At 43.7% G+C, this 16,268-nt stretch overlaps 1 protein-coding gene across 1 annotated transcript in view; it reads left to right on the top strand.

The window, feature by feature from the left end:
- The window catches only part of LOC135211490 (inhibitor of Bruton tyrosine kinase-like), a 154,887-nt gene that overhangs the window by 80,180 nt on the left and 58,439 nt on the right, over nt 1-16,268 (top strand). The window contains exons 9-10 of the mRNA XM_064244797.1: nt 5,750-5,918; nt 6,089-6,187. Coding sequence (XP_064100867.1) covers nt 5,750-5,918; nt 6,089-6,187 — 268 coding nt within the window. The remainder of the gene's footprint in view (nt 1-5,749; nt 5,919-6,088; nt 6,188-16,268) is intronic.

The following is a 16,268-nucleotide window of genomic DNA, read 5'->3' as shown; positions in this document are numbered from 1 at the left end:
CCTGCTGCTGTGACGTCACAGACAGCTACGACCATGACATCATTTATGGTTGCCAATCCATCAGATGTTTTCATTCAGGCTATGGACTTAGTCGCTACGCTTTCTGGGAGCCTAATTAGTGGTGTCATTGTCTTCCTCTCACGGACAGGGGTTACCCCTATGCATACGTGGACATAGTTCTCATTCTTTCTCTCACGTTCATGTTCCTGTGGAGGGTGATCATCACCCTTCAAACTCTTAGAAGTCTTCGCTCATTCTTTCTTTGTCTCCTCCACCTGTACAAGTTAAGCGAAGGACCAGGAATTCCTCTCTTGTTGGGAACGTGCTTTGACATATTATGGATCGTGGCTCACCTGATGGTTGTGTCCATGGGCGCATTTTGGGTCATGGCCGTGACATTGATGACGGACTTTTCCCTGCTCTTTGATGTGCTTGTAGGATTTTTTATGGTGCTGAGAGTGGCCATCTTCCTCTGGTTTCCAAGAGACCAAGACATTCCTTGACTTGTTCTCCTACGATGACCTATGCACATCGTTTGTCTTCTGAGTCCATGGTTGTGACTCATCAAGATGGAGGGATCGTGCTTCTGCTTCTCTTTCCCTTGGATGGGATCGTGCTTCTGCTTCTCTTTCCCTTGGATGGGATCATGTATGTCATTCGTCTTCATGCGTCCACGTATGTGACTCTTCTCTTCAAAGGAAAGGGATGATGTTCATCCTTCAAGTAAGAAGAACTCTTCAGTTGCCAGAGGTAGTGATCAGGGCCTCTCTCTTCCTTCTACTTAGGATGTCAGACTTCTTTGCGGGATACAGAGAATTGGGAGAGTCAAGAGTTTCTTTCTTCCTACAGGGAGGTTATTGATCTCATTCGTGAGTTCAATAATCTCCCCAAGAGGACTGAGACTGTCTACAATGACCCTTACAGGCATAGAGGCCTTATTAGGACCAAAGAAGGATATGAGGACATTATTTGAGTTGCCTTGTTTTGGGCATGCTAATTCAATCTTCCAACATGTAAATGCTTTGGTTTCGGGATGGGACAATTTTCTCCGTTTCAACAGGTCTTCCCCCTCCTCTTATTCGTCATAAGAAGCACTATTCTACAAGTCTCATGCTGCTGATGAATAGGCAGGTCAACTTGGTTGTGATTCAGTTGAAACCTGGGTTGAACCTGGATCAGGTCAGGGCTGATGGCCCTTTGTTATACTTTAAGGAAGTTTCTACCTTTGAGTCAACTCCCCCCTCTGCCTTTCAGACTGTCTCATGGCTAGATTTGTGGTCATTAGCAGTGGCTAGGATTTCTTCATCCCATTCTGCAAGAAGAACATTCAGCAGTCCTCCTTTCATCAGATTACTTCAATCTGGTGTGAAGACCAATTTGTACCTATGTCATTGTAATGTGAATTAGTAGGCTAACTTGCAACTGATTAGAAGAGACGCAGCCCTTTTTAAAGTAGCTTGTTCAGTGGATACAGATTCCCAGCTTCTTCTACCTAGGGATCAGTTGGAGGCTGCGATAGTCAGACGACGGGCTGACAGTAATGATTGGCTTGTCCAGCAGGTAGTGATGAAATTGTTGGCTCAGTCTCACCTGTTAGCTCCAAGGCAGAGTAGGCAGTCCCCTGCCAGAAAACCTTCAAGACCATTGACTTCAGCTAGAGCTCAACCAGCTCTGATTCCAAAGAAGCAGCCTCAGCAATGCTCCTTTCAGTCTCACTCTTCAAGACCAGGGAGGGGGACTAGAGCCAGGGGCAGGGGAGGACTTGATAGAATGGGTGCTACTCCTTGCCCATTACCACCGGTGGGGAATGTCTGCAAGCCATTGGGCTACAAGGCTAGTTTATGGAGCGGAACCATGAGTAGTAGATGTCCTTTGGATAGGGTATCTACTTCCGTTTGACTTTCCTCCTCCTCCTCTCTGATTGTCCTCTCCTACACTTGAAGTACACCCAAGGCTCTCCAAAGCAATTAGCTCTCCAGGAGGAAGTGAGGAAGGTGATGGATAAGGGTGCAGTGAAAAAGGTAGTAAGTTCTTCTCCAGGGCGCTACAGTCAAGTTGTCCCGGTACCAAAGACCACTGTCGATTGGAGGCCGTTGATAGATCTCTCAGCGCTGAACCACTTCACCAGGAAGATGAGGTTCAGGATGGAGACAACCTGGATAGTCTTGGCAGCCGTTGGGGAGAATGACTTCATGCTGCCCGTAGACTTGAAGGATGCCCAATTTCAGATCCATGTTCTCCCTTCACCCAGGACGTTCCTTCGTTTCAGGGAGCAAGTATTCCAGTTCAGAGTCCTTTGCGTTGAGTTGACAACAGCTCCACAAATGTTCACAAGAGTCTGTACCCTAATGTTGATATGGACTCATGCTCGGGGTATTCGCCTGTATCTCAACGATTGGTTGGTCTTAGCAAGTTCCTGGGAAAGACTAGTTTGGGACAGGAACCTTCTTATCCAGTTTTATCACAGCCTAGGCACTATAGTGATAAATCCGGAAAAGTCCAATCTTCTTCCCAGCCAGAGGATTCTATACCAGGGAATGATGCTAGATACATCATCATCAAGGGTATTTCCATCGGACCAGAGGTTAGAGAAGTTCAGGACTGTAGCTCACCACTTCCTTTCGAGGGGAGAGCAACCATCCCAGCAGTCTCAAGTACTTCTGGGCCTCTTGACTTCTCTAGAGAAGTTGGTCCCTCATGGGCATCTTCATATTCAATCACTGCAGTGGAGATTAAAGGAGTTTTGGGTCCCAGCAGGAGACGCCTCAGCTCTAGGTCCCTCTGTTGACAAGAGGTGGGAAGCAACCTTCTGTGGTGGTTGGACAACCAGAACCTAACATTGGGAGTTCTTCTTCGTTCACCCCCTCTGGATCTTCTCCTGTTTTCAGACGCCTCATCCGAAGGTTGTGGTTCTCATCTGGAAGAGCTCCTTACTTCCGTGGGTGTGGAGCTCTTAAGGACAAGCAACTCCTCGTCAATGTGTTGGAGTTGAAAGCTTCCTTTCTGTTTCTTCAGGAGTTTCGGGAGAGGGTAGTAGGTAACTATGTTGTTCTGATGATGGACAACACTACAGTGGTAGCGTATGCGAACAAACTATAGGCTGGTGTCATGCCAGTTTCACTTGTTGACAGTTGAATTGCACCAGTGGGCCACTGACAACTTTGTGGAACTTATGGCTAGGTACACTCTGGGCAAGTGGAATGTAGTGGCCGACAAGCTTAGTTGTCGGAGTCAAGTTCTGGGTATGGAGTAGTCTCTGTATCAGGACATAGTGGACAGGCTATTCCATCTACGGGGAAGACTCATGTTAGACCTCTATGCTACACAGTTCAACAGTAATATAGAGGTCTACTGTTTGGTGGTCCCAGATCTATTCACTGTGGCAGAGGACACCCTTCAGCATCCTTGGGGCAACCTAGAAGTTTTTGCCTTCCCTCCATTCTCCTGATCCATCATGTCCTGAACAGAATGATGGGTTCCAAGAATCTCAGGATGACCCTAGTAGCTCCTTAGTGGCCCCAAGCAGAGTTGTTCCCTGATCTTTTATTTCTTCTCTCAGCAGTGCTGAGAGAGATTCTCCCTTGCCACAACCTTCTTTGCCAACCTCATGTAGAGAGGTACCACCAATCGTTAGGGTCCCTATCTCTTCATGGCTGGAGACTGTCCAGTATCTCTTACGAGTGAGAGGGTTTTCTCACAGGGCAGCGACTTAGATGTCTGGTTACCTCAGGAGATCTTTGTAAGCCATGTACCAGGGCACGTGAGCCATCTAGTAATGATTGGTATCGTCAACGGGGTTTGTCTCTACTCGGAACTTCTGTTCAGCTGTTAGTGGACCTTCTGATCTTTCTCAAAACAGAGAAACGCCAAAACAGAGAAACGTCTTTCTGTTCCTGTGGTCAAGGGCTACAGGGCTTCCCTAGGATTAGTCCTTTGTCTGGGAAATCTCTATGTTGTTCAAGAGCTTTGAGCAGCCTTGTTCACCTAAGGAATTCAAACCTCCCAGAGTCATCAGTCATTATTGCAAGCCCTTTTGGCCATCTGTACAAAGAGGGCCCTCTTCTCTACCCATCAAGGAGATATGTACTGGCAGAAAGGTGGTGTAGCAATGGGTTCCCCATTAGGACTCCTATTGGCCAATTTCTACATGGGCACCATTGGGAACTTTTCACGGCACAGACGTCCACGGACTTATGCCAGATACATCGACGATATATTAATTCAAGCTGACTATGAAGAAGAGATCAAAGCCCTTTGCCAGCAGTTCCTGAACAGCGTACTTAACTTCAAGACTGAGTTCAGTAGAGACGACCGGCTCCCCTTCCTCGATGTTCTAATCACGATGATGACCCCGAAGATGACCACTACTGTACTATATATACAAAACTGACCAACCTGGGACTGCCTGAATGGAGAGAGTGAGTGCCCCGCGAGGTTCAAAACCACCACTGTCAGGGTCTTTGTCAGAAGAGTCCTTACACGCTGTTCATCATGGCAGGACACACACACAGAATTATGTAGATCGAGTATCTCAAAGGCTAGTTAATAATGGCTACCTGAACAAAATGACTAGCTGGGAGATAAAGAAAGCCTTAAACAAATAATGGTACATAGCAGAAGAAGAGAATAAGGAGAATCCCCCCTCTGAGGATATACGCATTTTCTACAAGTCCTCCATGCACCGTGGATTTAAGGAAGAAGAGAGGTGTATTAGAAAGATCGTGAACGAGAACGTCATCCTTACGGAGGAAGGGAAGAAACTCTTGCTGGTAATATATTATAAGAATTGCAGGACAAGAGACATGGTTATGAGGAATAACCCCGTCCCTCCTGCAGGAGACCCCCTGAAGCAGAATGACATCTAAGAGGATCTCATGCCATGCACAGAACAGCGCCATCAAACACCACGCCCTCACCGCCCACCAACAGCACGTTGAGTGAGAGGACATTGTCAGGAACACCGAAATAATTGGAAGAGCCCCTGATCACCGATGCCTACGCCTCCTTGAGGCATTATTCATCTTGAACAGAAACCCATCCTGAATATGATGCAAGAACCCTTCCTGCTGTCCATCTGTGTGAGGAAGGCCCCCCCCCCCCACTCCCCCCAAGAGGATAACACCAGAGCCCAGGAAGGGATCAACATTGATGAAGATGCTGGTAATGCCAGGAGTGATGTCACCACAGTTGTAGCCAGTGAAAACGTGGCTCCCAGTAACAGCACCCACCTGAGAAGATCGGCACGGCTCAAGTAACGCTTGGCCGCCAGCCAGTGAAAACCCGGACACCCCTTACTGGGTCCTGCGGGAGCACCTGTGAGCGCTCACATGACCATTATATAAGTGATAATGCCCTGAGAGAGAGAGAGAGAGAGAGAGAGAGAGAGAGAGAGAGAGAGAGAGAGAGAGAGAGAGAGAGAGAGAGAGAGAGAGAGAGAAAATATCGGAAATGACTACCAGATTTGACGATCCCCTTTTGCACGTTGCTTGCCAGTTTGAGCATAACAGAAAAGTCTGGTAAGGAAAATAGAGAAAAGACTATATAAAATAATGGAGCTGAAGCAGCAGTCCTTTTCAATAATAATAATAATTAATAATAATAATAATGATAAAGTATGTAGTTGTAGTTCAGTTGTGCTAAGAGAGAGAAAATATGTTTGTTACACATGCTATGTACATATATAAAACCTTTTTTTATGAATATGTATATTACAAATAGAGTAACATTAATTTCATTCTCTCTTTTAAAGTTTCAGATTTGAACTTATGGCAGAAAGTTGGTAAGAAGAAAAGTACCACATCGAAAGAAACTCCTCAGGAATCACCTGTTAAGGAGAATGTCTCTCTTAAGGATACTTTAGAAAATAAATCAACACAGATAGTGTCAGCACCGAAATTGAGCAGCAACACTAATCCTAGGTAAGTGCCAAGCCCTCTCTTTTTATAAAAAAAAAATCTAAGATAATTTGTAATGTGATATTTAATTTGTTTTAAAGGTTTTGTTACTGGTCATAGATTTATGCATATTGTTTACAATTCAATAAAAGAAAGCTTTGAAAACTAGTTTTATATTTACTTTATCTTTTCAGTAAAAGCCCTATAGCGTCTGAAGCTCCAGAAATTAGTTTCCCTAGTCTTGCTGATTCTTTCACAAAGAGCTCAAAGAATTCTTTTCAAATTAAAAACAGGTGAGTCTAATGTGTAAAATAATAGCATCCCTTGAAGAATTCTAGTCAAAGCAGAACACTAGTTCTTGTATTTAAGAGTGTTTAAGTGAATTATAATTTATAAAATTAGCGTACATACTCCCTTTGTAATTTACATTGAAGTTCTAAAATATTTTGTGGCATCAAAGTCTGTTTTTATTTCAAAAATTAAACTAGAAATTTTTTAGCATCCTAGATGCTTATCCTAATCCAAAGCAAGAAAATACATAATAATCCCAGTGGGAATATTTTAATACATCGCTATTTTTATGATTTTGTGAGAAATTCACACACACACCTGTTTTCATACTGGGGAACAATATCTCAAGTATATAGTACAGGTTTTAAAGATTCAAATTTTTGTCTTATTTGTAATATCTCTATTGTTTGGATTTTACACTTTATTCTCTACTTTGTTCTGTTCAAGGAAGTCATGTTCATGTTGTATTTTGAGAAAGTGTAAGTGTGCTGTAAAATTTTATTCTGTACAGTAGTACCTCGAGGTACGAAATTAATCCGTTCCGAGGCTCCCTTCGTATCATGAGGTTTTCGTATCTTGGACCACATTTTACATGTAAAATGGCTAATCTGTTCCAAGCCCTCCAAAAACACCCCAGTAAATTTCATAATGAAGCTAAATTGACCTATAAACAATAAAATACTACAACAATTTGGACCATTCAATATCCGAAAGTGGCGGCAGAGGAGGAGGAGGACAAACGATTGCACTTTATGAAAAGCGGCTAGAACATCCTTAATTTCTGCCTTTTTTTTTTTTTTTTTTTTTTTTTTTTTTTTTTTTTTATACAGAATTTCAAATTCATCACCACTTTCTACTTTCTGTTTTTATCACTTGGTTCTTCCTTTTTGCTTACAACTTTCTGTTTTTTATCACTTGGTTCTTCCTTTTTGCTTACTCCTGCTAATGCTAAAGGCCTCTTTAAAAAATAACGATCCAAGGAAGATTGCTTCTGCCTACTTTTCACAATGTTCCTGAAACGACTCAGGCAAACGTCATCGAACTGCGCAAGCATACGACCTGTGTGAGCCTTTTCGGGGTTTCTTTTTTCTATAAACGTGTAGTGTTCACTAACGGCTGCCCGTCTTGATAATTATCTACTAATTGTTGCACCTCATGACTCTGTTGGCCCTGGTGTCCATCAAAACCCTGTTCAACCAAATGCTCTCTCTGCAACTGATTTGGCTACTGAATGTTCGGCTGCTGACCTTCAACATAAACTCTCGTGCCTTGATTATACTGGTATGCATGTTGTAAATGATTGGTCAACACCCTCTGTTCAGCAGGGAGTGGAGATTCTACCAACTTTGCAAAGTTTCCAGTTATCCCATGAGAGAGACCTTGATCACTTATCCCATGTGAGAGATCTTGGTCACTTATCCCACGAGAGAGATCTTGGTCAATCATATCATATATGTCGTCACTCAAGAGGTGCTCTTCTTTTTCCATTTTCTGTGAAAAGGTATGAGAAATTTTTTTTTTAAATACACATCACACAAACAACATCACAATGTCAACTCTGACTAGTAGATTCAGAAACAGTTGACGATCCCGAAACGAATACCGCGTGCGTACTATAACAATGCTGGTACCGAGCCGAGTGGCTGAGGCACGCCACCACGTACATAGATGCATGAAGGGAGGGACGCTGGCCAATAGGAAAGAAGGATCTCGTGGCCGCGACTAGCATCAGGAACCAATGGGAGAGCAGGAGGATGGTGGCGAGTCTTATTAAGTTGGCGGCGTGCGAGTTTCAAAATTGTTATCGGTGGTTCGGGCGAATCTCGGACTTAACAGAAACCTTTCATATTTTGAAAACTTTTCGTATGTAGAGCCGTTAAATTTTTCGTATTGGCTTTCGTATCTCGAGTTTTTCGTAAGTTGAGCCTTTCGTATCTCGAGGTAACACTGTATTTATATTTCCATTTATGGAGGTTAATTTTCCTTTATCTGAGTTTTGAAAATTGGTGTTAGCCTACATCAAAATGACCAAATACAGGCAGTCCCTAGTTATCGGCAATCCAATTTTACAGTGCCTGTCTAGCGTTGACAATAGCTGGATTTTTGTTGCCGACATGCGCCAATCTCCAGTTATCGGTACCAATCCCCTGGTTATTGGCACCAATATCCGGTTAGCGGCGCCAATAAGCTCTGTTATTGCTGATTTTCGGTTGTTATCATTAGGAACAGACCCTCATTGATAACCGGGGACTGCTTGTAGTACATTCAGAATTATGATAGTACATTAGCTTTAGCCCCATCCTTTTGCATTCACCAAGACACTGTTAGCCAAGCAGTTTCTGATGCAATATAGCTGGGCAGTTTACGCTATATACCATGTACATTAGTACAGTGGCTCCCCAGTAATCGGTGGGAATAGGGACCACAACCGCCCGCGGTAAGCAAATATCCATGTCAAGTTATCACACCCTTCAAAAAACGCTTAGGCTATAGTCTAACTGCCTGGAACAATACCGTGTTGTTTACGTATAAATTCATATTTTAAATATTTTTACTGTGATTGTAGATGAAACATCAACATTGATAAAATACTCTATTGTATAATGTTATAATATGCGATTATCATAGAGCCAACTACTAAACTTGTAATGAGTCATGGATCAGTAAATCAGAGAAATAAAAAAAATGTGCCATCACGTACCTACAGTAACAATTATGTCGGGGACAGTTGGTGTTTTTATACATATTACTATAATAATATATCAGTATATTATAATTTATTCTGTAAGTGAAATAAGATTTTATTGAAATTTTGCTGTTTTTTCATTGATAGAGAGAGAGAGAGAGAGAGAGAGAGAGAGGAGATACGAGGAGGAGAGAGGTGACGGAGAAGACGAGAGAGAGAGAAGAGAGGAGTAATTATCCATTGAAAATTACAGTCATTTTTTTAATATTGCTCTATGAAAAAATTCACAACTAAGTTAATTTTCCACGATATACTATTTGGAAATAAGCCTCACAGAAAAACCAGCGATTTGCTGAAGCAACGATTGCTGATATGCAACTAAGCTGGACCCACTGTACTTCATAATCTGGTATGCCAACTTGAGAAAAGCATATTAAAGTTTTTCGAAATAAATAAAAAAACTACAAATAATAAAATGCTATACCAGCTGAAGCCATGCTACCTGAGTGCATTGAGACAGTCAAATGCACCAACCAAAGCAAAGACAGCAACTTCCAATTTTCTTGATGTACCTGTCCATAGAAATGATAGAAATTTCACCTTTTCAGTCTTTCAAAAATCAACTAACGTTGCCTCTTTCGTTCATTACTACTCCAATCACCATCAAAATGTTAAATTCTCTGTTTTTTCTGGGATGTTCCTAAGGGCTTTACGTGTCTGTAGCCCGCAGTTTATTGACGCTGACATTAAAACTATTTATGATATTGCATTGAAACTTAAGTACCCAAGGACTTTTGTAGATGTGGCATGGAAAAGAGCTAGAAAAACGTTTTATTCAACTAATGACAAACTTGAATTTAGTAAGCATAACATTCTAAAATTACCCTATGATGAAAGGTTTTTAGATATTCCTAGAATTTTAAAGCTTTTTAACGTAAATCATGTTTTCAGTAATATTAATGTCAAGAGTTTAGTAATAAAAAATTCTCCTAAAGATCTTCCAGGCTGCATATATGAAATTCCTTGCAGCAAAAAGTGTGATAAAGTCTATTACGGACAGACCGGTAAATCTCTTTCACAACGTCTTAAACAGCACCAATTTTCTGTGAGAACTGGGCAAATATCGAATGCATTATTCATACATATGAGAGATTTAGATTATCCTATTAACTGGAGTCAAGCAAGAGCCTTAATCCCATGTAATGACACAGTTAAAAGGAATATCATTGAATCTTGTTTCATCAAGTCAAATAATAGAAATGTTCTAAATTTAAGTCTTGGTTTATTTAAACTTGATGCTTTCATAATGAAAAAAGTTGTAGATAAATGTAAGCAACAAAATTAATCTATTCAGTTTTTACATGTTTTGGACTGTAAAGATACTTTGTAATTTCGGTTAGGGTAAAATCTGTTTAGCTTTGTGACCGTGTGATATCCGATAATCCTGGATTATCTCTTTTAATTTTTACCCTTTTGACAATTAACCATCTGGTATTCTTGATCTTGTTTTGTACCTGAGACCTTTCTCTCCAATTGTATTTCATTCGCTGGATTTCTGACTTATCATTTTCCTGTTGTATATATATATATATATATATTATATATATATATATATATATATATATATATATATATATATATATATATATATATATATAATATATATATATATTATATATATATATATATTTTTACGTATATAGCGGGCCTTGAGAGAGGCTAGATACGTAAACGGAAATAATTGAGGGATTTCAAGAGGGAATTGCTTTAACTTACCGTAAACTGATAGTTATTATTAATTTCTTTAGAGGGAAGGTCGCCAGAAAACTCAGCTCGTACTTTACAGATATTATTTACAAAGAGGCCCGTGCTGGCCTGGAGGAAAGGTAAAGGATGGCTCCAACTTATGTCATTCAAGCTGATTTTCATAAATTCGGGTAATGCACACTTGCGGGCAGAGAGACGGCACGTGACTCATGGAATCTGGAAAAGAATCCCAGATTAAACGAGATAAAAGGAAAAATGACTTCTTGCTTTGATTAAGGCTGATTAATTCTCTAACATTGGGGAAGGTAAACTCGAATGGTTCACTGAGGTATGCACGAAAGCTTGGTCTTTAACAAGTCACAAAGGGAGCACGTGGCCCGATGAGGACAAAGGGCTTTTGATGTAGAAGGGGTAAAAATGAGAATTGAAAATGAATTTAGCAAGAGTCGTATGGTAGTAAAAGGTGCTGGGTTGAAGTTTACACTTTCAGACGTACCTTTATGCAATATTCAGTGTATGCTTGTAGAAGAATGCGGCCTGACCTCTGTTCAGGTCTGGGGTTCGTGTCCACCAGTACGCCGTGGGTAGGCCTAAGTTTGGGAGGCTGGCCGGCTGGACATCTGTCCTGGACTACCGACTGCAGTTGACTGAGATCGATACTGGTTGTTTTTGAATCACGGGGCTTTCCAAGACCGCTCGAGCAATCGCCTGAAAGGTGGTAAACGCAACGAACAGCAATTTGGGAAGGAAAATAGGTCTTATTGTAGAAGTCCCTAAAATCCATCTCGAAGCCTAGCTACTCTTGTGACTTGCCTCTCTTACCCTAAGCTTCCGTCAGACCGGAAATATCTTCCCTACGACATACCCACTCTCCCAACAACAGTCGCTTTAGGAGAAGGCATGGCTGCTACTTTTATAATTAAATATCACTAAAACTCTGCTGGGAAGGCGAGGCGTTCTATAGACGTAGCAGCTCCCCCTGTTAAGAAGGCATTCACTCCCTTTCGGGCGTGAAGGTCTTGGCTTAAATAAGTTGATCGCCTCGACTACCCAGTTCTCCTACTCTAACTTGAAGTTTTTTTGAGCAGCGATACGGCTGACTACAATGGCCTACCTAACTTATAGGCAAAGATGCGAAGTGTACTAACTTAATGTAGTGATGTAATCTAGCCTAAGTAATAACTACGGGTTGTCTGTGACGACAGTCTACTCTACCCCTAGATAAGGTTACTTGAAAATTCTACTTTCTACTAACGTAATGCCCTGGTACTAAATCATTAGCCTAACCTACTCAATACAGTTAAATGGAGACGCAATCATTCCAGAGTGTGGTACGCACAGCAGTAGTTCAGCGACGGAACTGTTAAAATACATGAGAGGTAATGACGCGTGGGGATGATGAGTGGTTAGTGCATTACCAGGATGGAAATGTAATGAGGTAATTATGACATTTACATGAGTGTTAGTATCACAATTTCTAGGGGTTAGAGGGTTAGTTCTACTGGCAGAGATCAGGCTGGCTACCTTCTCTGGGTAGGTGCCAGGATCACTCTGCAATTGAATGCGACACTGTACCTCGGGCACAGGTGTCAAGGAGAGCATGTGGCTCTTTGGTTAGTGTGTTAATGAATTGCTACGTCCCTTCTTCTTCTTCTTCTTATTCCTCCAGGACCTGGCTATACCAGTCCTAGGAGTAGACGGAGGCACCGACTCTGGGGAAAAGCCAGAAACGCCGGCAGGAGCAGAGGCAGTGGTAGCCTGAGGGATTGCAGGAGAACACCCTACTTCGGTATCTGCAGCAACCGTCGTAGAGGTGGAACCTACTGCAGGGGAGGCCCTCACTCCGGCTGCTGCGACAGCCATTGTAAGGGGAAAACTCCAGGCTGACTCCTGGTCGGGCAGTTCCTGGTTTTCCGGAGGAGGTATGAAGGTTAGGTCTGCCGGAGGTTCATCCTCGGGCGACAGTGGTGAGGGTGAAGAAGACTCAGGGACTTTGGATTGGCCATGGGCTGCGGTAAGCTCCATGCCTGTTGGAAGATCTCCTGTAGGAGGATCCTTGGTTAGGTTAGGCGCCGGCACTAGCTCGGGGCCAGGCGCAGAAGTCAAGTTCGGTGGTGGCTCTACGTCCAGGCTGGACGGAGCTTGGCACTGCTCAGTGCTGCCAAGTGGCACTGGCAGAGAGTTGAGGTCGACTGGACCTGTGGCGGGTACCGGAGGTGCAATACCTCTCAGCGTGCCCTTGGAAATGGGAGACCTCAGGTCATGCCCTAGGATGAGGTCGTAACCTCCTGGAAGGTAGCTTGCAACTGCAAGTGTACATACCTTGGCAAGGTGAGGTCGTACGACTCTCAATTGGACGGTGGGAAGGATCATCTTACTATGATTGATGCCTTCAATCGTGATCAGTTGACGTCTGTCAATATTAGCCCCTCGGGGGATTCGATCTTCCCGTATCAGGGAGATTTGAGCGCCAGAGTCGTCGTAGGCTCTGACGTGGCTTGGCGGATAATGGCTTTGGAGGGGCGCTGCGACCTGTATTATAGGGCCCTTAGCTGGGGGTGGGGGCCTAGTGAAGAAGGATTGGTGGACGGCCATTGCGATGGCAGGAATATTATGATTAGCGCACCCTCCGTAGTTTGCAGACGTGACCCTTGCGGCCACAGTCGCGGCAGAACTTGTTCCAGAACCTCTTCCTTGGCACTGGATGGTCAGGCCGAGATGGCCCCACAGGTTGTGAATCTGTGGAGTCACCAAGGCTGGCAGTGTGCTCTGGCACAGGTGAAGAGTCCTCTCTGGCAGTGATTTGAGGTAGGGAGGTTAAGGAATCCTCCGTTGAATCACCCTCGGAAACAAGTCCGGGGTCAACTGGTGGGCTTACCTCTCCCAAAGCGGAGGAGGTAGGTGGTAAAAAAGTAAGAGGCTGAGATGATGCGGAAGAAACTTCAGGCTCTGACACTGGGTCAGGGCCAGGTTCACAAATAGAAAGGATGTCTGGGACATCGGAGGCACTAGCCTCTGAATCTAAAACTGATGATTGATTATGAGGCATGCTGCAGGGATCCGGTGCATCTGGTAGTGGGAGCTGCGTCCAGGGGAGATACGGCTTAAGTAAATCTCGGCCCAATATCACCTGATAACATCATGAAATTGGTCAACTACCCCAGGCGGCACAATGTGGTTTCCTTGGTCACCTGGTCCAGAAAGGGCATTTTTACATTCAGAAGGACCGAAGGAACAGAATAGAGGTTACCGTCAATCCATTCAAACTGAATTTCTTCGTTCGTCTAGATTTTGGCACCCCTAGGCAATGCCTTTCTGGAAATAAGGGAGACCTGGGCTTCGGTGTCGGCCATGACTTGTAACCACTGATAGGCCGTAGGACACTGTTCATCAGGCAGGGCTACATGGTAGCCTTGGAGAAGTTCACCCTGGAAGCTCTCCTCCCAAAGGTAGAGACGACTTGGGTCAACTGGTCGGAATCCACCAGCATGCCCACACACAACAACAATGGTGCAGAACCTCCGCAACCCACCTCTTACGGGAGTCCAGCTCATGGTCTGGGGCTTAGAAGCTAGCAGAGAGATTGCGTCATCTAGGAGAGCTAGCTCATGCTTTCTCTCTTCTTCTCTGGCTTTTCTCTCTGCTTCTCTGGCTTTCTCCTTTGCTTCTCTTTCTTTCTTTTCTTGCAGGCGCGCAGCAGCCTGCTGCGCCTTTATCCACTGGTCAAGTGCTGGTCCAGTGTAACCGGCCTCCATGCCCAGAGTTATGAGGGCTCCGAGCTTCTCTAGCTCTCTGGCAAAGAAGTCGCGGGAAGCAGGGGAAGTCATTTCCCTTAGGCTGCAGTAGAGGCTCGGAGGAAAATGATATTAATGGCCAGGAAGGGTAATGGATGGAATGGGAGTGCCTACTGTGGAAAGTGGCACTCACTTGGAAATGGGTTCTGTGACGTGGTAATGAAGTCTGAAAAGACTGGGTGCTCGGTGGCACTTTGTGAATGGCACCTTCTGATGAGGTGAAAAAATCGAAGGAAGTGTGCGGCGTACGTCACACTTACGGGCGTTCCCAACTTGGGAGACGTGGAATGGGCTACCTGTACGTCTGTACAGGGTGCGCGGCACTTATGAGGAGGCGTTCCTTGGGTTGGTCCGAAGGATCACTGATCCTCGTACACGGACATTAATGAATTGGGCGTTCCGTAAGGACGGACACGCAGGTTTGTCAGCACTTAGGGCTGGTATTGGGGCGCTTCGGGAGGCGTTCCCTTTGTTGAGTGTTCCGAAGGAGCACTGACCCTTGTACATGGACACACTAGTTACTTGGGCGTTCCGTAAGGACGGACACGCAGGTTTAATGGCTACCTGTACGGCCTGTACAGGTGCAATGGCACTTATGGAGGCTGGAGCACTGGTATCGTGCTGGTGTGTCCCGGACACTACATGCAGTATACTTAAATATACTGAAGTGAAATGGCACTGCTCATGGCAGAGGGTAATAGTGGAGGAGAGAAATAAAAGGTGGGAGTACTTCAGCAGCCAGTCGATGAACAGTGTCAAGAATTAGTGGCACTTGTAAAATATAAACCTGACGTGCCACTGGTGGTGGCCAGTCCTAAACCTGATAACGACTCCCTGTCTGGAAGTAATGACTGTTGCGTGGCACCTGTGCGAATTGTGCTTGCGTGTACACGCAAGCTTTTGGATAAAAATGAACAAGACCACTCGGGCAACGACTGGTAATGGAAATTTTAGAAACCTGACGTGCACTGGTGCCATCCTAAAACTGGTAACGACCTTGTCTGGAAGAATGAATTTGCGGGGCACAACTGTGCGAATTGTGCTTGCGGTACACGCAAGTCTTTTGGGATAAAAATGAACAAGACCACTCGGGCAACGACTGGGTAATGGAAAGATTTTAGAAAATGCTCAGGCCCTCGCTGAAGTACTCGTAAATGAAACAAATAAATGTTTGCAACTGCAATGGACACATGCGCGTACGTATCACGCTGTGTAAATGAAAGACACAAGAGACTAAAATAATGTTAATTCTGCATGCTATAATTAATGGTAAGATGTAGTACTCTTGCTTCGTGAATATGGGTTCTGGTTTTCTCTCTCTTTCTCTCTCTCTCTCTCTCGGAGAGGGTGAAAAATGATATATGAATGAACTCCCTTATATTTGAATTGAACATAACTAATGTTAGTTTAATATGACGCAACTTGCGTTAAATGATTTACTTACGTTAACGTTTACTGAAAGAATTGCTTTTGAAAACGTTTTATGAAAAATGATAACGCGCTCGCGGTGAACGATGTTTACGTTAATGTTAGCGGCTTGCGCTTATGAACTGATTTGCGTTTTAATATGAAATTTACAAAGACGCGTTTTACGTTAACAATTCTTGCAAGTGACTCTACTTTTAAGATTTACGTTAACTTTACGTAAGGACAAGTGAAAAATTACGGTAAGGATTTTGAAAACGATGTTAGCAAACAATTGTAAATGAGTTACGTTAAGTTGCGAAGTGAAATGAACTTTTTTTTTTCGCTCAGCGAGCGAGTGGGTGACGATGCGAGGGTGAACACGGGAGCGAGCTGACCAGCGCGGGCGAATCAGCTGATTCTCTGTAAATG

Source organism: Macrobrachium nipponense, chromosome 4 (genome assembly GCF_015104395.2).
Source record: "Macrobrachium nipponense isolate FS-2020 chromosome 4, ASM1510439v2, whole genome shotgun sequence".
In the NCBI taxonomy this organism is placed as follows: Eukaryota; Metazoa; Arthropoda; class Malacostraca; order Decapoda; family Palaemonidae; genus Macrobrachium; species Macrobrachium nipponense.
Note: the sequence above shows the minus strand (reverse complement) of the source record. Positions and strands in the feature narration are given on the sequence as shown.